Source organism: Sebastes umbrosus, chromosome 12 (assembly GCF_015220745.1).
Source record: "Sebastes umbrosus isolate fSebUmb1 chromosome 12, fSebUmb1.pri, whole genome shotgun sequence".
Lineage (NCBI taxonomy): Eukaryota > Metazoa > Chordata > Actinopteri > Perciformes > Sebastidae > Sebastes > Sebastes umbrosus.
In genome coordinates, this window is record NC_051280.1 from 6744459 (window position 1) to 6765913 (window position 21455).

At 40.9% G+C, this 21455-nt stretch overlaps 1 protein-coding gene and 1 long non-coding RNA gene across 2 annotated transcripts in view; one reads left to right on the top strand and one right to left on the bottom strand.

Annotated features, from left to right (window-relative positions):
* Positions 1-69: 69 nt before the first annotated feature.
* Positions 70-21455, top strand: part of LOC119498264 — a 49317-nt gene continuing 27931 nt past the window's right edge. Inside the window, exons 1-3 of the long non-coding RNA XR_005209097.1 lie at positions 70-1296; positions 3049-3176; positions 4423-4493. This is a non-coding gene — a long non-coding RNA (uncharacterized LOC119498264). The remainder of the gene's footprint in view (positions 1297-3048; positions 3177-4422; positions 4494-21455) is intronic.
* LOC119498258 (junctional protein associated with coronary artery disease homolog) lies at positions 3700-21429 on the bottom strand. The gene is made up of 4 exons (XM_037786945.1): positions 21033-21429; positions 14587-15025; positions 8559-12457; positions 3700-6927 (listed from the first exon to the last, which is right to left on the bottom strand). The coding sequence occupies exons 2-4, from the start codon at positions 14916-14918 to the stop codon at positions 6893-6895; spliced, it is 4266 nt and encodes a 1421-aa protein (XP_037642873.1). The 5' UTR covers positions 14919-15025; positions 21033-21429; the 3' UTR covers positions 3700-6892.

Genomic DNA, 21455 nt, shown 5'->3' on the forward strand with positions numbered 1-21455 from the left:
AGCGGCATGACTTGGAGACTTGAGGCAGCTGTGATGGAGGGGACAGCTGGAGATGAATGGCGGTGAGGTCTGAAGAACACCATAAATCCACAGTGAACAAAAAGTGTGATATATTACTACATCATTAGTAAAGTTACATCATCAGATATGCGATGATATTATAACTAAAATAGCTTCACAGTTGTAAAGAAAAAAATCCAAATGTGTCCCAGTTTATTTCCTCTTGCAGTGTATGTGAATGACATAAACTGAAGGAAGTGAACATGGACCCAGACGGTCTATATAAATACATTCAATGGCAAACATACACAGTTAAAATGGTCGATATTTGACTTTGGGATTAAACTAAAAACAGCACGGTGTGAAAGCTGTAACCTGGGTGAGGTTCCTGTAGTCATGGTGACTGCAGTATTAGCAGTTAGAAAAAGCAGTACCATAGCTACTTGTAGCTGTATGCTAACACTAGCAGCATATTACTTTTTAGCAGTAGGTTAACTGTTTAGTAATAGTTGACATTATTTCAGTGGAAAGTTGTGTCCTATTAGCTACTAAGGCATGGCCGCCTTCCCGAGGAAGGAAGGCGGCCATGCAGGAGGATAACGTCACGACAACGGTAGCCACTAGCTAACATTAGCTAGTGGCTAACTTTAGCTAGTAGCTAACTTTAGCTAGTATCTAACTTTAGCTAGTGGCTAACTTTAACTAACTTCAACTAGTGGCTAACTTCAACTAGTGGCTAACTTTAGCTAGTGGCTAACTTTAGCTAGTAGCTAACTTTAACTAACTTTAGCTAGTAGCTAACTATAGCTAGTGGCTAACTTTAACTAACTTTAGCTAGTAGCTAACTTTAGCTAGTGGCTAACTTTAACTAACTTTAGCTAGTGGCTAACTTTAGCTAGTAGCTAACTTTAACTAATTTTAGCTAGTAGCTAATTTTAGCTAGTGGCTAACTTTAGCTAGTGGCTAACTTTAACTAATTTTAGCTAGTGGCTAACTTTAGCTAGTAGCTAACTTTAACTAACTTTAGCTAGTAGCTAACTTTAGCTAGTGGCTAACTTTAGCTAGTGGCTAACTTTAGCTAGTAGCTAACTTTAGCTAGTGGCTAACTTTAACTAACTTCAACTAGTGGCTAACTTTAGCTAGTGGCTAACTTTACCAGCTACCACGTTAGCCACTAGCTAAAGTTAGCCACTAGCTAACTTTAGCTAGTGGCTACCACGTTAGCCTCCTTTCTTTGGCAAATCGGAAGCTTCAATTTTCAAGTAAACCTGCTCTGGACTCTGGTTAGCAACAATGGTGAGAGCTCAACAGAATACTACTAATAATAGTGTTAATGAGTGTGAATGAGTCCAGACATCGTTGTCCTAGTTGGGGCTAGCTTTAGCTTTAGTGTTAGCTAACGTTACAGAGTAGCCTCACTAGTTAATGTTAGCTAGGTGTAGCAGTTGTGCTAACTAGCTAGCTAATTGTGTTTCGCACAAGTTTACCAATGTTAGCTAAACGTTTTAAAAACGTGTCACTATGCTGAATGAAAGACCCTTAACTGGTTTTCTGGAGTCTTTATTCATCAAGTCGAGCTGGTAGACTGGCAGCACTAACTTATAGCAGTATTTAGTCTAAAGTAGTGAACTTACTGTTAGCTAGCTAAATGACATGATGCGGATGCATTGATTCAATGTTCAATACATGTATAGCTTTAAATGAGATTGATATTAGGCTAGTGAGATTAATACTTAAACTCGCTACTGTAGTTCATTTATGTGGCAACTTTTAATGTTATCCCTGTATAACCCCACCTCCCTGCTGTGTGAAGCACCTGACTATAGGGGTGTAACGATGTTTTTACAACGACTCAGTACGATACGATTTCCATGGTTCCGATACGATTCAATGACGATATTTGGCTCATCTAGAGCAATACAATTCAATGATTTGAAATCATTCAAACCAAAAATTCAATCAGTGTGACTGTGAAATAAATAGCTGATACTGGACAGTGCAGGTCAGGATTACTCAAAGTGTTTCTTGTAAGGGAATCAGGGATAAATTAATTATTGATATAAACAAGTAAACAACGGTTAATGGCAAATACATACAACTTTTATTAGAAAATAATAAAAAGTGCAACTGCAGTTCTCAAGATACAAGGCAGTGCAATATTTAACAAAACATATAATAAACCAACTTCTATTCCAAGTTAAATGAACAGTGGTTTAACCTGCTGCTTCCGTTCTCATTTTCAATATAAACGGTAGAGCAATAATACAGAGATCAACCGCTGTGATCAAACAGCTTGGGACACTTATCATTCCTATACAAACGCTGGTTAAATAATGTGCAAATAGTAATCAAGTAGTCCACCCACAGTGTTCATTAGGGGTCTTTTCATAAATGAAAACATACTAAAAAACATTTTAAAACTATGTTAGACTAACGTCAGTTGAGTTTCTGTTTTGTTTTTTACTTTACTCCCCTGATAATTTGCCTCGCGGACCGTCTGCTTTCTGGCTGGATATGTGAGGATGATGCTGCGTGCACAATGATGTCATGACGGGGAAAGGAAAGTCATTTTCTCTGAATGAAAAAACAACAGCGCACGGGGAAAGCGCCAGTAGGTGAAGCCGCCCTCGTCAAGTGGATTGATAGCGCCTGAAACATGCAGCCAGCTCATGCAGACCGCTGTCTGGAGAGTGAACCGGAGTAACATTTAACATTTCTTTACTAATAAAAGTGCTAAAAAACACTTTCATATAACGTTTGTCGTCCTTAAATACAAGGTGCAAATCCCTAGTATCAGTACAATCGATTTTTGCGCATCAGATCGATTTTATATCGATATACGTCTCCCATGAAGGACAACTTGCAGAGTACCTATAGATGTAGTTGGATCGTAGATCGATGTAGTAGATGAATCGTTACACCCCGACCTGCCAACATGACTTAGAGCAAAGCACTGGGATGTTGGTGAAAAGAAAGCTCAACTATGTAGGGATCAATAAAGTATCACATCAGAGGAACTACTAATCAGACTTCTCACTCTCCCTTTAGAAAAAGATGGCACACAGAGGACCCTGAACAGCGTCTGGGGATGGATGCCATCCAAGCCTCAGAGAGCATGCTGGGAGGTTCTTCTTCTTCTTCTCTCCGTTTATTGGCGGATCGCAAACAACTTTAAGGTGCATACCGCTACCTATGCTGGAAGGTTTTTACAAGGTTCAGCTCAAGTATTGTCTTTGCCAGCGCTTTGATCGTTTAAGTGGAGCTCAGTGTGACAGTCTGGTAGGGTAATTGGGCTGAAATTGCCAGCACACAAGTGTACATGTGTTAAAACACACACATTGCTGTGCACATACGCCCCTTTTTATACTGCCTAATATTACTTTAAGAATAGAAGTAAACTCTAACAGGAGTTTCATTTAAAATTAAATATTTTTTATATTATTTTTTTGAAAAATATGAGGCCAATTATGACAGCATTCTTGCTAAACTTGCTGTTTACTGCTGTTTATGTTGGTCTTGCTTCCTTGTGTCCTTCCCAGACAATAATATGCATTTTAGAGAGAGCAAGTTGCATATTTCTAAAATATTTTACAAAGAACAACAAAAGTATTATTTTCCCCAGTGGATATGTAGACCTGACACAGTGAAATGAAAACACATCCTGTAGATGGCCCCTAGGAAATTGATCACAAACACAACTTTCATGCAAAGAGTTTATTTATGAATCAGACTGCAGTATCATACAACAGTAGCACAATCATATGACTATGGATTATGCTCATATTTATAGATACAAAGATAAAGGCATGTCTTAAAGGAAAAAAAATGAATGACTTCTTTTTTTGATTTACTCTAAAAATAGCTTTTAAATACTTGGCATAGTTTTGTAAATTAAATTATGAAACATAATGTTTGCCCACTGGATTTACTATTGGAGTACCAAATGCAAATATACTTTATGAAAAACATTTTTTTTCCTCCTCTCTCTTGCATTTCATGCAAGGAAGAAAAAAAGATGTCAGTGAGTACAAAAAGCACTTAAATCTCATATGAAAATAGAAAATATTACAAGTGTGCATAATAACTTCATGTTGCACATAACCTGCAGTACAAAAAGTCAAATGACACTATGTTCAAGTGTACCTGACATGCCAATTATTGGGGGGGGAGGGGGCGTATGTACTGAAATAGCTATTTAAATGTCATCAGGGGCAGTTTACACACAAGACTGAGGCAAAGCCTTTCAGTCTTCAAAATGAATCGAAAATGAGATGCGTCAGTAATTATGGGCGTGCCAGCTTGTCCTCCCTGTGATGCTGACTATGGGCTTCTCTTGAAACACTGAATCTCATCCTGTACTTTTTAAAATTATGCGTTTTGGATTATTTGAAGCTCACAGTTTTGATTCAATGTTCCCTACAGATAAACGGCATGAAGAGCAGAAACTATCCACAATGCTACTGTGCCTCTCCAGCCAGAGGGATGGCAGAACAGTAAGTTGTTTGTAAAAACCTATGGTATGAAACAGTGCTTAGTAGGTTAATATTTGGCATTGCCTGGAGTATAATGTAATGCACACATAATAAGGCGACATGATTATTCCAAATTTACAAGAAATGTTTGAAATACTAAGACAAAGATCTGAGTTGATAAAATGCTACAACTGTAAAATGCTACATAACAATTAAGTGATACTTGGCGAGTGATTAAACAGTGATGGTTTACTACAAAATCTGTTGATACGTTACACCAATGCAGCGCTGCTGTTGTGGGAAAAACCACGTAACTGCAAACTTGTTTTTATCCACAAGAATAATTTTATTTATCATTATTAAGGTTTTGAGTTATGATTTAAAATGTATTAAAAACCCCTGTATTTAAAAAAAAAACTTTTCATAATTTTTTTCTTTTTGCAAATTCGTGGTTTTTAGCCAAAAATAGCATACTGCATTGTAAATCCTGTAGTGCAATAAGTGTTAGGGACGGCAGAACATTTTACACAAAATGAACACACTGTGGAATGAAAGAAACAAAGAAAGAACAGAGGAGGTTAGGAGGAGGAGGGAAAGAAGAAAGGGAGGGTGGAAGGAAGGAAAAGAAAAAAATTTCCCAATTTTATTTCTAAACATGTTTTAGAGGAACCAACAACAGAACAATACATGATTTGAATTGGAAGACATACAAAGACAAAAATAAGACACAGGTCATATCTGACCACCAACGTAGGAAATACAGCTGAGATGGATTGGATGTATCAAATATCACAAGGAGCGTCCAACATCGACTCTGTTAGCGTATGAAAAAGCACTATCAAATAGGAAATCATGGCACAATCAAAAAGTTTCCATCCCGTCAACCCTGGCAATGATGAACCCTATCGCTCACTGAAACCGAATCGTGTGATCAAGGCACACCATAGGGCCATCCCTTCTTACAGTATATCACTCTGATAGATTTTAAAGCACTAGAAAATTATGTATACTCTCAGTATGATACTATACAGACATATGATACTTTCAGCTTGATATAAGTGTGGAGAAATAAAATTTCATGGTTAAATACAAAATATCTCTTAAAATATTTAAAATATACTTTATTTTGTACATTATGCAAACTGATTAACAATTCGATGATAACAAAAATAAATTTTCCGTGAAATGTCGTCTCTTTGCGATACAGATGTATGAACATAGATATATATCATGAAGAAAAGCACCCACCCCGTTAAGAACCCATATACCCTGACACGATTCCATATCCCTGTAATATGATTTGAATGACACGTTCACATTAAAACTCCTGACAATGGTTCCTACAGGTAGCTCCACTACACCACTGAGCTGTTTGTACAACAATATTGCTCTACCTATCTTTTTTTTTTTGTTCTATATCCCTAAATCCATCTTTAAAGTTGATCAAATTTGCCAACCACCAGTTCAACTCAATCCGTGCCTTTATTGCTTCCTGAAATTACCTGGAAATGGGAGCTATACATCGGATTGATCAGAGGACTAACACACATCTGGTTAAAGAAGGCAACTCTCCCTCTCCAGCGTAGAACCAATGTAACATATAATAAGTCACTGGTCTATCATGTCATGTGGTGTAGAGTCACTCTTCATTGAAGAGCTCTATGAGTTATGGTTGCAGTGTGTACAAAAGCAATGAGACAGGGCACAATGTCGTTAAAATTTTAAAAAAGAAAGGCTGATTGATCTCATCTGAAAATCAAAACAGTTCTTGAGCCAGAGACAGTGATGTCCAGTTCTAAAACAGCTGTTGCCTCACCACGACAATCAGATACGCAGTTTATTTTGGTGTAGTTTAAATGCAACAGAACAGGTTTGTGACAATAACCCTTTCTAAGTCTACTTTAGGTTAAACATAAACGCTTACATTCATATCCTTAACAGCTCACCCCGTAAACAAACAGATTTGTTCAGTATGTGAAAAATGTCTTGACTGTACTCACTATGGACATTTTAGAAGTTCTAGTATGCACGACAGAATTGCATAATGCCTGCCAATGAGAAAAGCATAGGGAGGATAGAATAGAAAGGACAAGCCGCTACAAGAAGACTAACTAGTAGAAACCCTATAAGAGGATGGGCTTGGGGATGGAGGACAGATGGGGTAGTGGGAAGTCAGTTTGGGAAGGCCGGGGAGGGATTCGAAGTGGAAGTTGCCCCACAAGTTAAAGGGGCACCTCCCTTTGGCAGTGGAACAGCACTCTTAGTAGTCAACGCAGCGCCGAGGGTGAGGGTGTACACAATGCTCTTGTCGGACAAGAAGGCCATTTCAGTGTCAAGATGAGATGAAGGCATTCTAGTAGGCAGCCAGGTCACAGTGTTGGAGCTAAAAACCTCAGATGGAGATGACGGACGCAGTCTTTCTACACTGTCTCCACTCGGCTGGGATCGTGGGGTTCTGGGACGTAAAGAAGAAAAATATTCATTCACAGAAAAAGTGTATTTTTATCTATATCTAGTAATGTATCATATTAATCATCAAAAAGGGCAGTAAGGTGCACAGTGTTTTCAAGTATGCTTTGCATTTATTCTGCTTATTGCAGTGACATAAATGTCAGTGATATGTTTAATGGATTCGAAATTCACTGAGGCTGGTAGAAGACTTGCACTATCTTTGGGCACTGACACCATCTTGTGGAGATGTCTTTAACAGCAAGGCCAATTGACGGTATCTTCAGTTTTGATAACTTGCAACCTCCCGAGATACATTAACAATGCATTCTTAAGATTGTACGCACACATTGCTTCTAAAAGAATTTTTTGATTGTTTTTTTTTAGAAAAATGCCCATAAAATATGAAAAAGAAATGTATAAATAAATAATGTTTCAGTCATCAATCTTAACACAGTTTGATGTCTCCTTTTACAGAATAAAACCTAAAGCACCGTTGTAGCATACAATGACTTTCTAAAAAGCCATATGCTTATCATTTCCTATCAATAGTAGGGCTGTCAAGGGCTAGCAATCAATTAAAATATTTAATCGCTATTAATCGCAATTGAATCGCACATTTTTTAACCTTTAAGTTTAACATTGTACCTTAAGGGGAGATTTGTCAATTACTTAATACTCAAATATGCTTGCTTTATGAAGGCCCTATGTATATATGCATTTATTATTGGAAATTAATTAATTAACAACATAAAGCAGTAACAAATATGTCCAGAAACCCTCACAGGTACTGCATTTAGCAAAAAAATAATGCTCAAATCATGACATGGCGAATTCAGGCCCAACAGGCAACAACAGCTGTCAGTGTGTCAGTGTGCTGACTTGACTATGAGTTGCCCAAAACTGCATGTGATTATCATAAAGTGGGCATGTCTGTAAAGGGGAGACTCGTGGGTACCCATAGAACCTATTTTCATTTACATATCTGGAGGTCAGAGGTCAAGGGATCCCTTTGAAAATGCCCATGCCAGTTTTTCCACACCAAAATTTAGCGTAAGTTTTGAGCGTTATTTAGCCTCCTTTACAGCAAGCTAGTATGACATGGTTGGTACCAATGAATTCCTTAGGTTTTATAGTTTCCTATGATGCTCATATCTTTTCTCTAGCTTTAGAACTGAGTTTTAAGTCTAGCACTATTATCACGTGAACTTTGACAGCCCTAATCAATACCTATAACATTCTGATTTTCAACGCAAACAATTAGTTCGTTTTACACACACATTTGTCAGCATTTAAATGGATCTATCTTATTCACTCATTTTGCATGCTTTAGTCTTCAGTCATCCTGAAGCATGCATAATAAATCCGTGGATAGGGACAGTGAAATCATATGGTGCACTGAGCAAATAGTTTTAAATATTCACATTGGTATTAGGTCTGGTAGTCTACTGAATCTGTGTGGACCAAGAACCACAAGAGAAATAAGTGTTTTACTTTTAGGGTTACCCTTTATAATTTCAAAATGTGGATAAATACGTAAAGCTGTACAGATAGGCCTCTAAACTTGGTTAAATTATTTTTTTAGTTTAGTTTTTTAGTTTAGTTAAAGTTTAATTTCCTCTGATGTTCTTATCTTACCTGAGAGAGATGACTCCTCATCTTGCAACACTGTCTCCTCAGAGACCTGCTGTGTATGGGTGACCTCTTGATCTTGATCGTTCTCCTTGTCTGTCTGAGGAGCAGGATGGGGCTCATCCTCTTGTTCGTCTTTGCCCTCCCCCTCCCCTTCTGCATCCCCCTCCCCAGAGTCAGTACTCCTGATGCTGAGGCGCCTCATACGATACATAACGTCCACCTCCCTCATCCGGGCCAGGCGCTCAACTGCCACGCGACCTGGAGAAATAGCCAGCTTGGTCTGCAACGCTTCCATTCGGTGGGCGGGGCCCTTGCTCCTCCTCTCCCCTTCTAAGCTAAGAGACAGCCTGCGGTCTAGGTTTGGGGGAACTGAAAGTGGCAGTCTATCTGGCGGAAACTCCGGTAACCCTGGGTGGTCTCGCCCCAGATGAGTCCGTAGACCAACTCTATGCTCTGGAGTAGCAAATGGCTTCTTTTCTTGCCCCTGCTTGTCATCAGGCATTGTACTGTCTTGTCCCTCACACTCACTTTTCACTTCAGCAGTCTGTTTGTCTGCACTGCCCTCAGGTGTTTCTCCTGTAATGGCTTCCTTCTCTCCTAATTCTACTTCCTTAGTTACTGTTCCACTAACACTCTGTTCCTCTGTGATTTGGGGGTCTGCTTGCACATCAGCTGCTAATATTGTGGATGCGCTCTCCCCTGTTGCTCCATTCGCTCGTATGCTCTCAGCAGGATTAACTGCGCACGGATCGTCCAAGTTTTCTGCCTGAGCATCGTCTGTTTTTTCACCCCCTCCCTCATTTTCCTGTGTCATTGAATGCTGCTCCCTTGTTTCAGCACCCAGGTCAGACCCTGACTGATTCAAACTTGAGTCATTTGGCTCCTCTGTTTTTATATCTTCTGGAGGTTCTAACGCAGCACGTCCTGGTGGACTGCCATTTTGATTGGTCGAGCTGTCCGAGCTGTTCTCCTCGTGAAGTGGAGGCAATGGGCCCTGTCTCATCTGATTCTCAAGCTCTCTTTTACAAATAGGGCACTCCTCCTCTGATTCAGCACTGAGATCTTGAAGAGTCTCTGCGTCATTAGGTTTAAGATGGCCTGCGGACGCTTTATTGACATCCGCTGGGTCTCTAGAGGGACGCAAAGTCTGGCATATGTCCTCGTAATCTGGGGGACTAGTGAGCGTAGAGGCGTCCTGCATGGGCTGTCTATCTGCCCATGGCACTTCAGCTGCTGCGCCGTGCGTTGTTGGACTGAAGTCACAAAGTGGTGTCTCGATAGGCTCATCTGGCAGGTCTAGTTTCACCGTCCTGCCATCGTTGCTTCGTCTGCGCGAAAGATGTGAAAGAACCCTGTATTCTCTGAAGCCTGTCTCCCGAGGTGGGACGGGGAGCTCCTCCCTAAGCTGCTTGCTGAAGGTTACGGACTTTGTTGCAGGCCTGGAGAAGGCGCTCTTGACTTCCCTGTATTCTGGGTCAACAGACCAGCTTACTGCACTGCGCCTAAGGCTGCTGGGCTTGTTGAGAGGTTCGGATGCCAATCGGATTTTGATGCGCTCAGGGATTTGAACAGAACCATTTGGAACTTTATTGCTGGCAGTGCCTAGCTCCAAGATGTCTTTGTAGGCCTCGTTAAGGTCCTCTATGCACTTGTCAACGCTGGGCTGTTTGCTGCTCTGCTGCTGCTGTTGATCCTGGACTTCTTTTTGGATGGTCTCCAGCTCTTTGACAGCATCCCATGGACGCTGGCTGGCCGGTTTCAGCAGTAACTGTTCAAATGCCTCCTGCCCACTATTTGCTGCTGGTTTGGTCTCCTCCACATTTCCTGAGGGTGGTACTGCTGGCTGCTGAGCTGTGCTCTTGTTCAGCTGGTTGCAGAAGGAGCCGGTCAGGGAGAAGGCGCTGTTGCTTGACAGTTTCAGGCTCTTCACTCCCTTTATAGGAAAACTGAAGGCAGTGCCCACTACAGCGCTGCTATCAGGAGGGACTTCAGTGCCGGGAGGGACAGGGTCTTGTTGTGCTTCCTTGTTTTCAGAGGCAGGTTTTTGGGCCTCTGGGCTAGTTTGTGTCTCCTGGTCTCGATACTGGTTTGCAGGCCAGGTTCCCGACAGTTTCATCTCCTTGTAATGGTTTATTTTAGGGGGTCTACAGGGTACTCTTTTAAACATTTTGCTGCTTGCTCTACTGCTTGTTTTGCTGCTCGCTATGCTACCAGTTAGTGCTTGCAGCTCAGCTTCAGCTGAAGATGTGCTTTGGAGACTTTGGTTTGTTAAATGGCCAGTTTTGTTGTCACTAGGACTGTCCGCTGGGTCTGGTGACTTCTCGTTGTTGTTATTCTGATCACGGATTGTCCCACTGAGCTGCGGCGTAACAGGTACAGACACTAAACAAAAAATTGTCTCACTAAGTCTCTTTTTTAGATTCTTGGATTTGTCTTTCTCTGGTGGTTCAGGTTGTTCCACCTTTTTTACCTCTGTCACAGTTTCAGAGACACCCTGGTCAGCCGGCTTGCATGGGGGAGGAGGTGGTTTACCCAGAATAGATGAAGGAAAAAACTGACTACGGTTTTGTTCAGGACCTACACTGTCACTTTTTTTGTTTAATCCCCTGTTGCACCATCGATTACTGCTGTCGGTCTCATTGAGCGCTGTTTTGCGGCCGTCGGTATTGAGAGCTGGCCCCGGTTGGGGAGGAAAGGCACTATCATGTGTAGATTGTCCTAAAATCTTAGCGGGCGGAATCTCTTTGTTGATGGTACGGATCTTGTCTGAGTCAGTGAGAGAACTTCCGCTAGGGCCTCCTGAGATTTGCTTCGCTCTTGGATCTTCAGTGGGTAATTGAAGTGGGGCATGAACTGGTTGTTCTTTATGTCCAGAATGTACCTGTTTTCGATAGGACGCAGCACGATCTCCATAATGTTCCAGCCATGAACCTGCCTGTCTGTAAAACCATCTTCCAGGATCTGATCTGGGCATCTGCAGAGCTTCCGCCCTCCATCTTAGGTTTGCCATTTCATTGCGGTTGAGTGAAACTGCTCTCGGGGGTGGGCCTCTTCTATAAGATGGGGGTGGGATGTAGCCAGGGGGCTCCATTCCAGAGATGGCAGAGTGTTGTGCGAAATAGTCGTGTCTCAGATCCCCACCCCTTGGATAGTAGATTGGCCTTTCTTTTTGTTTGGCACCCTGCTCAATAGCAAGCATTTCTGCGCTACCCCTAGTCTGCTGGTGAATCTCATATGACGGAGGCTTTAAAGGCCTGCTGAACCTGGGCTTTGGTAAAAGTGCAACATGGCTGCTAGGCCCTGCATTCCTACCCCACCGGTCCCTGACAACAGCACCACTATAGATATACCTACTATAGGGCCCAGAGAAGACAGTGCTGCTTATCCTCTGTTGTCTATCAGGTAGGCTGGGCCTGGATGGAATGAGCTCTCTGCTGGCAATTCCATCAGGTGACAAAACTCTGGGGAGAGACTGAGACTTTGCTTTAGTTCTAGGGTGAAAAAAACCCTCAGGTGTCCTCAGGCGGTACTGGTCCTGAGCCCACCTGTCCCCGTCCCCATCCGACAGCTGCCTTCCCAGGCCCACAGCAGGCCTCCACTCCTCTGTACCGAGGCTCTGGCACTTCCTCTCCCCAGTCACCCTTAGCTGACCAGGGGCTGCATCCAGGTCCCTTAGCCAGGAAATGTCCTCCCATAGCTGCTGTGCTTGCCTCTCTGCTCTGTGTTCCTCTGCTGCAATCAGGGCCTGTGGCCTCCACGCGCCAGCAGAGGCCCTCAGCTCCCTGCCATCAGCATAGTCCAGGAGGATGCTGAAGTCCTGGCCTCGCCTCCGCCAGTAGGAAACATCCCTCTCTTCATGGCTCAGCGGCTCTGAATAAGTCAAACTGGGAACATCGTAGAACCTATAAAGACAGAAAAGTTCAGTGTGAACAAGACATTCAAAGTGTTACAGAATGAGAGTGAGGTATATATATATATATATATATATATATATATATATATATATATATATATTGTATATATATACTGTATATATATATAAATACTTATTGATACTTTAAACTATCTGCAATGAACAGATTTTTCCAAAACAAAACAAAATGAATCAAATGACTATTATCTCACTTTCTATGATAATATAATAAAACAACACCGGCCCTTTGAGATTTGACAATTGTGTCCATGCCAGTCTCAAGCATGTGTTTTGGCTTTGACAGTACTGGCTTTCCAACGCAACTTAATCAAGGAGAGCCAGCACATATGAGACAGAAGTGCTTAAGTCAGCGGCTCCCAAGTCCCTTGAAGAAACCATGAAATTGTGATGCTACTGCAATATGATCTGCATATTAAATTGTGCTGACCTTATCTTGGAAGCTGGTCATCTGGACAGCGACTTTGGCTCTTAAAGAAAGTCTAAGCAAAAACATCCCATTACCTGATCTGACAAGATAGCAAAAGTACCCTTTTTCCCTCTGATTAACTGATCGCATAACTCAATTAGCAAGATCAAACGGTGCCCTTTTAAGAAATTCAGTATGACCTACCAATTAACAAAACTTTTAAAGCAGTCTGCTTCACCTTGTCACAATAAAACATAATTACGGAGAAAATCAGAAGAAGAGGACCTTTTTGATTGTTGCTGAGACGAATGTGTAACATCACAAGCATTAATATAATTTTTAAAATACTTGCCGAATATAACATAAAATGGTAAATGTGTGACGAGTGACTGTTTGAAGGTTCAAAACAGTTGTTCCACTGTAGCTTGATAAAGCAGTGCCGCCAGTAGATAATTTTAGTTATGGTTCCAAATTTACCTCTTAGGTGCAGGATATGGCTGTAATGCATGTCGCACTGCCAAAACAATTATCTTAGAAATAGCATACTTAATCATAACAGATTGAGTCTAAAAAAACAGAGCTTCACTTCTTTGTGTTCAAAGAGGGTCATTTTGTTACAGTGTAATTTAAATTTTGGAATTGTCCCAAGCAGTCGTGGTAATTTTCTTGGTGTGGTGGAACAGGACGGCTGAATGAAGCAGAAGAAACACTGCGATATCCATGAATAGGTCATCTGTCACATCCGAGCATGTTTTAAGCCACCCTGATGACAGTCGGTTATAATAGAACGAGGGAGTGTGGGTTGAAATTCAAATGTAACCATCGGGTCTTTCAAATAAAATAAATCAATAATTGTATTTTCTCCGGCTAGTTGATTCATATTTATGATACAGCTACAAAATACCATGATTTGCAGTTAGCAGTTCCGTAAAACCAAATACAAATCTAACCGTAAAATATATCATAAATACATAAATAAAATATAAGTTTGTAGAATATCCAGTCTAATAAAGAATAAAAGAGAACTCAAAATGAATTACAGTTACCCTTTTTAAGCGCATCATCTCATATCTGCACTGCACTAGATCACTGTGTTAGTCATTGTACTCATTCATTTAAGCAGCAAAGTCAATGGATCATCCGCAGCAGCATATGCTACTGTATGGCTGAGGGGAGCCGCGCTGTGCACACTTGCCCAGCAACATGCTTACATCACAGAGCACGTGCTGGGCGTGATTCAGTGTGCCAGTGTTTACAGTGGAGTGATTACGCGCCTGTCTTGAGGCATGTTCAGTCCTCCTCAGTTTGCTCACTGTCTAGTGCTGCTGTTTACATCTGCCTGTCTGGTGGAGGCTGTAGAGACGATACCGGTGTACGGGTGGGCTCCACAGAAACGCAAGCCACCTCTCTCTGTGAGCAGGCGTGCAAACAACTCAAACGAGCGCAAAGGCACCTTTCATAATTCCTCATATCCCAGCATAAGATATGTCAGTGGTGCTGCTGCAGCCACAGTGTTCTGCAGCTCTGGAAGGAGGGGAAAGGGAAGAGGAGGAAAAAAAAAAACCCTGCGCAGTGCAGACTCAGTTTGCATGCAATACCGAAGGGCCCCAGTGAGAAGGAGGGGAGAGGGAAAAAAAGGGAAGGTAAAGGGTGTGGGGGATCGCAAAAGGGAGGGAAAAAAACCCACTCACCCACTATCTGTGGCGAGAGAATCACCCAAGGGCTGAGCGTCACCTAGGATACCGATGCCGAGTCCGAGTTCTTTTCTCCTTTGGATCCTTTCCCCGCTCTCGTTGTTTGTGCCGGGGTAGCCCTTCACCAGCGCCTGCCTGCTGCCATAGATGCCTGTGAAAGACGCCCCCCGGTCCGCCTCGTACCCATTCAGAGTCCCCCGGCCAGCCCTGTTGTCCACAAGTTCACGCTGGCAATCATCAGGGCGCTTGTCATAAGGCGTGGCAGACGGAGGGCCACTCTTGGGCAATTTATATCCGTGCGAAATGAGGAGGTCCTCCACACTGTACATGGTGGTGTCTCTCTCACTTCTGGGCAGGAGGGCAAAGGTGGGTGTGTTGCCTTATGCGCAGTGCTGCTGGTGGAAGCTGGAGCGCGGTTGCTCGGCAGAGGCCATCACTAAGGGGAGGACAGGGGAGGGAAGAGGTAACATTTGAACAGATCATTTCCGCATGCAACATACATCGAGGACGTGTCATTTTCAAGGCGTTAGCAGATGTCAGAAAATACAGATGTCTGTTACCTTTCCAGATGTGTTAACGCGTTTTTCGGCATGTGCTATATTGAAAGTGTTGTCCTAAATTAGACATGTGCTAAACATAACACGGTCTTTTGTGCAGACATGTGTCTCCAAGGTTAACTCTGGAATGTACAACTTAAAGTTTTAGACCCCATCTTTTTTATTTTTACTGTATAGTCCAGTTTATTTTCCTGAACATGGTTAATTCTCTTCCAAATCTATAGCCACACCCTTCCTTCCTCCCAACGACATGTTTTATCATCTTTCCAAATTGTCTAAAACCATTGTGTAGCCTAATTTAAGAATTGCTGAATTGGGAGTTGTTCCCATCCATTAAACCTCTCTCTACATAATGATTTCTCTATACCCTTTGTCTGGGATAAATACAGCGGAAACTGTGATTTAACCTTAACAGAAGCAGGTTCTAGGTGGAACATTCGTCATCAGTCAATACAATCACAGTTATTGTTCTCCAGACACTCAGAGCAGCTGCACTAATCTATGCATGTGAACAATGCTGTGCTTCCTCCAATAGACAAGAATAACTGTGCATGTTAACAGAAACTACAAAGTAATTTTTCAACATTAAGTAAAGAGAAGAGATTAAATACCTCTCCATACTGATAGTCTGTGTAAGATCTCCTCCAGTATAGTTTGCATCATATATTTGCCCTCCTGGTAACTTAATACAGCTGCAACCATTCTGTATGCCCACAGACATGAGAATATTCAATATAAATCACTGCACATAATGTATACTGCCCTTTCTCTCGGTGCTGCGTGTCACCATACATGGTGTAAGCTACTAAGTCGCCAGTATTTCTTCTGTCGTGATGGCATCAGGAAAAAAGATGGTACATTTATTACATGTAATTAAAGTGATTCAGCCTCTGATTCATGGAATCCAGGTCAAAGTTGAAGTCTAACTTGCAGTGTTAACAAAAAAAACTAAAATTAACACAATATTTCGGTTTAAAAAGAACTGAAAAGAAAGTCAAATAAAACAACTCATATAACATTAATCTTTTTAGTTAAAATTTCATGTCATACTGTGACACAACCCCTTGTAGAAATGTGTATATTCACCATTTAATTCATCTTAATGAACATTTACATTTCTGTACAAGTACATTCTGATGGGTGCATCGTATCGTACTTATTTCCTTATTTAAAGGTACACTGTGTAGCATTTAGTGGGATCTATTGGCAGAAATTGAATATAATATTAATACGTATGTTTTGAGTATATAATCTCCTGAAAATAAAAATCGTTTTGTTTTTGTTAACTTAGAATGAGACGTTTATATCTACATAGGGAGCGGGTCCTCTCCACGGAGTCATGTTTCTACTGTAGCCCAGAACGGAAAAACCAAACTCTGGCTCTTGATAGGGCCATTCACATTTCTCACATTTTCACATTTTTGTGTCGGCCACCGTAGTTCTCCTACATGCTACACAGTAGAAGTTTCAGTTGGTTGCAGTCTGCAACCTCCCCACTATGTCGCCAGATTGTTTCATTGATTCACACTGCACCTTTAATCTGTGACTTTGTAAACCAAAATCAACCAAACCAAAACTCTCCAGGCCACCACGCCAGGTGTAACGAAAACTAAATCTGTTTTTAGGTTTTCAGCACTTCTCTCAGACTGCAGTCACCTAAATCTAAATTAAGCAGATTGCATTTAAAAATTGCCAATACTGTGTTGTTAAAAAGTAATTGGCACTGCAACTAACAGTTATTTTCACGACTAAACGAATAATCTGCAGATTACAGTTAGTTTACTGATTATTTGTTTGGTCTTTGAAGTGTCAGAAAATAGTGAAAAATGCCGGTTACAATTTCCCAGAGCTCAAAGGAATTTCATCAAATTGCTTAATTTGTTCAACCAACACTCCAAAACCCAAAGATCTTCACTTTACAATCACAAAAGATACAAAAAACAGCTTGAAAAATTACTTAAACAATTAATCTAACATCAAAATAGTTGATTAATTTCCTGTCTATCAACTCATTGTGTAATTGACTATTCATTTCAGCTCTAAATAAATTATAATGCAACAAGTAGGTACAACAAAAGAAGAGTGTTGTTTTATGACTAAAGTTTTTATGTGACGAGTCTATTCTCCTAAGTTCCTCTGCTGTTTGTGTGTGTATGTGAATGCAAAAGCAGCCCACCCTGTCTGATATATTAATTAGTGGCTATAACAGTCTGTCCTGCCTGGAGATGACAGTGGATGGCTTATAAAACAGTAACACAGTGATCAAAGGCTTTGCACACATTAGCATTCGGGCTAATCATGTTTGGACTTGAATAGTGGCTCGCTATTCATTTTCCACTCTGAAGGTGTCACTTAAAGGACAAGTACAGTGTTGAATCAAAGACATGAGTGTTAAAATAAACTTAGAAAGCACTACTCACTTTAAGTTAGGGTGATGCTTTGCCTAATTTGGTCACAGAAAACACATTTATTTATTTATTTTTAACTGAGACTACATTATTCCATCTCTGTTATCTTCCAGTTACAGTATAAATCAGGGATGGAGGTCATGCGACAGAACTAATAACATCTAATGCCAAAGATATCACAGACTTAAAACAAAGTATAGTACTACTTTAAACTTATCTGAAAGTTCCCCAGCTAGGGCAGAGTACCTGTTGATGCAGTACATTGTGTTTTCTTCTGTGTGTGAACCAAATGCATGGTTTCACATTGTTTGCCTACCAGGAGCAACAAGTGTGATCTTATTAACAAATTCATACATTTAATTAAGCTTATATGAGACTTGCTTCTGTAACTTTTCATGTTATTGGCTTACCCCATAAGCTATTTAATAACAATTTGCTGTTCTTTTCTATGCAATTCATAATTATGATAGGTGAAGCTGCAATTAATCGATTAGTTGTCAACTATTAAATTAATCGTCAACTATTTTGATGATTAATTCATTGGTTTGAGTAATTTTTGAAGGGAAAAAAAGTCCAAATTCTCTGATTCCAGCTTCTAAAATGGGATATTTTCTGGTTTCTTTACTCCTCTTTGACCGTAAACTGAATATCTTTGAGTTGTGGTCAAAACAAGACATTATAGGACATCATCTTGTGCTTTGGGAAACACTGATCAACATTGTTCACCATTTTATCGATTAATCGAGAAAATAATCGACAGATTAATTGACAATGAAAATAATTGTTCGTTAGTTGCAGCCCTAATGATAGGACAATACAGTGTATTGAAATGATATTCACTTTCAAGACATTCGGAGGTAATAAAAAACAAAAGTTTGTTTTAGTTTTTTTTGCTAGAATCAATAAATACTGATGTAATAAACTATAATACAATTTTTTTTTGCATTATACAGAATTTTGACAACATATGGAATTAAATTAAACTTACAACTTCCGTTAATACTTTTACTATTAGTTTAACAGTAACTGCATAGGGCTGCAACATGCGATACATTTCATTATCGATTAATCTGCCAATTATTTTCATGATTTAATAATTACTCATTTAGTATAAGAAATTTAGTCAAAAAGTGGTGAAAAATGCCCACCACAACTTCCCAGAGCCCAAAGTGATAGCCATACACTGCTTGTTTTGTTGCATCATTCCAAAACAGAACCACATTTCATTTGCTATATGATAAGCAGAACCAAAAAATAATTGGTATTTTTGCATTCAAATTACTAATCGATTTTCAAAATAGGTGCTTAATTTTATTTTAATCAATTAATCGGATATAATTGTTGCAGCTCACATAGGAAACAGTTCCAAACAAAGTTTACTTGAACCAAGAAATCTGTCAGTATTTATTTATTTGTTTTGCTTCATTTACGTCAATTATGCAAAATATTGTTTATATAAAAGACCATTTCGTTCAAATGATTTGAAAAAAAACCCTCGTCTTTTCTTGACCTTAAGGTGACCTTAACATTTCTCACCCCATAACTTTATCCACTTTGCAGTTAGGAGTTGCCCCTGGCCTGGGGGCCGATTTCATACGGTATGACTCACTGTAACACTTCAGATGTAGCCTGGAGATAATTAACACCAGCCAGATGTAAAAGGCTCAGCAGAAAATCTCCACCCTAAAACCACACTGTGTGTAACCACATTTTCAAGGACGGCACACGTGAAAATGGATCAGTCAATTTATAAATGATTGTAACTTCACTGACGAGGCAATAAGCAGACCCTGAAACAACGTTAATAAATCAGCATGTTGAAATCAGGGCTTTTTCTGATGTCTAAGCCCCTCCAACTATTCCTGGCTCTTCAAGTGGAGTGAATGTGGCAAATGCAGCAAAAAAATCAACTCAAGGGGCTTCTTGAATTAGCCAAATCCAAGAGCAGTCATGACCAGCGAAGATGGGCTCGTATTGGAAAAGTAGCTTCCTGTTAAGGCAGAGTTTTATCAGGGAGAACCAGAGCGAACCAGACACACAGTGGCCCTTTTTGACAAGGTCACAGCTTCAAATGATTGCAGTGGAAATATAGCACATGAGGCCTTTTTTTGCATAGCAACAACAAAAGTACCATTAATAATTGCAACACAGCTGGATTTTTCACATGCGCATATTGATATGCTGAGGGATATGATAGTTCTGTGAGTGTGAGGAGAACTAACAATGAGGTCGGCTGTTGTAAAAGTTGCCGTTGAGGTCATTCATTAGATATTTACTGCTGCTTTTGGAAATTTGCATGTGAGGAGCTTTCATTGGTAACTTTCCCGTGCAACCCCTAAAAAAAACTTCAACTTGAGAGGTTGAATTTATATTAAACTTTTAGAGATTTAGTTTTATTGACCAGCACCCCACCCACCCTCCCAGAGAGCTGAGGGAGGGAGGCCCCCAGTGTACATCCAGGCCTATAGCAGCAGACTGCATGCACAGGTAGTGGCCACTGTAACACATCAGCACTAGCAGGCAGCACCACCCTAACTGCCAAGGGAGTGTACCTACATCTTACCTAGTGACAGTGGAGAACAGAGCACACACAGACCCAGCCCTGATCATTAAAAAACACTGCTTATTCAAACTCATTTAGCACATTTAGAATTATAAGAGCACTTTGTGTTATACCTGATTCTCTGGAAAAAAAAAAACATCTTCCTCAAAAAATCATCCCCCTGGATGATAACTTGCAGTATGAATGAATAATGATTTGAAATAGATCCCTTGTATCACAACACATATAGCTATTAATAATACATCACTGTTGTAGAAATATATCTGCCCCATGCATATACACAGTATGACCTACTATAGCCTTGCTATATAGCCTTGCTGCAGTGTTATATGGCACAGCCTACATAAAAATTGACTGCTATGAAAATGATTTTTTTCCAAATCAGCGCGTAATACCTGCTTCGCCCAGTATTACCGCAAGTCAAGCGCCTACCAGGAGAGAGGGGAAGAAAAAAAAAAAACTCTACCTGCACGCAAAATATAGTCAGCGGTCATGTTTTGACGAAAGCCGCTTGGCCAAATCATAACCTCGTTGCAAAAAAAATTTCACCCCCAAAAAATGCACGCAGCATCAGCAGCAGCAGCATCAGCAGCAGAGAGCGCACCTCCATTCATCCACCGCCGCCTCGCCAGCAGTGCGCGGCGGCAGAAGGGCGAACATTTTTGAGGTGTGTGCAAGTTGACGCGCGGTTAACGAGGGAGGGTTTTTTTTGCAGATGCGTCTTCGCTGAGTGTTTACCCGCTGCTTCTGCGCTACAGTGGGGAGGCTACGTGAGCACGCACACACAAAAAAAGATACAGCAACCCCTCCCTAGAAATATAAGCTAGTGTCGGCAGAGCATGAAGAAACAGCATGCAGCAAAGATGTTGCAAAAAAATAAGGGCGTATAGCGCCAGAGAGAGAGAGACTGCATACCTGGGAAGATGCTTGGCGCGGCCGTCGCAGTTCCCCTTTGCCCAGCTTTAGCTGCTGAGACTGAGCACTGCACAGAGCCTGAGCCTGAGCCGAGCATGCCTATTGGTAGGCAGAGACGCGCTGGTTGCTGGCTGCCTGGACTGGGCTCTCCTCACTACAGCTGAGGTGGGGTGGGCTACCTCAACATGCATGCAGCTACCAGAGAGAGGGATGTCAGAATGGTTTCTTCCAAACTGTTTCTCCCTAACTTTGCTTTTTTTTTCATAGCAACAGTCATTTTTTTTTTTTTTCATTCAATCTTGGCATATTGACTTGAATGATAACAACAGACTATGTGGTATCTATCTTAATCTCATGTCACACGTGTTGGGTAAACCTGAGAGGGACACACCTTGTGTGTTTCTACAAGAAAAGGTCAGTCAC

Coding starts and splice junctions, on each gene's coding strand:
- LOC119498258 (XM_037786945.1), bottom strand. CDS start 14,918: ATGTACAGTGTGGAGGACCTCCTCATTTCGCACGGATATAAATTGCCC. Junction 12,458..14,586: donor TCTCTCGCCACAGATAGTGG/GTGAGTGGGTTT, acceptor CTGTCTTTATAG/GTTCTACGATGTTCCCAGTT. Junction 6,928..8,558: donor TGAGGAGTCATCTCTCTCAG/GTAAGATAAGAA, acceptor TTTACGTCCCAG/AACCCCACGATCCCAGCCGA.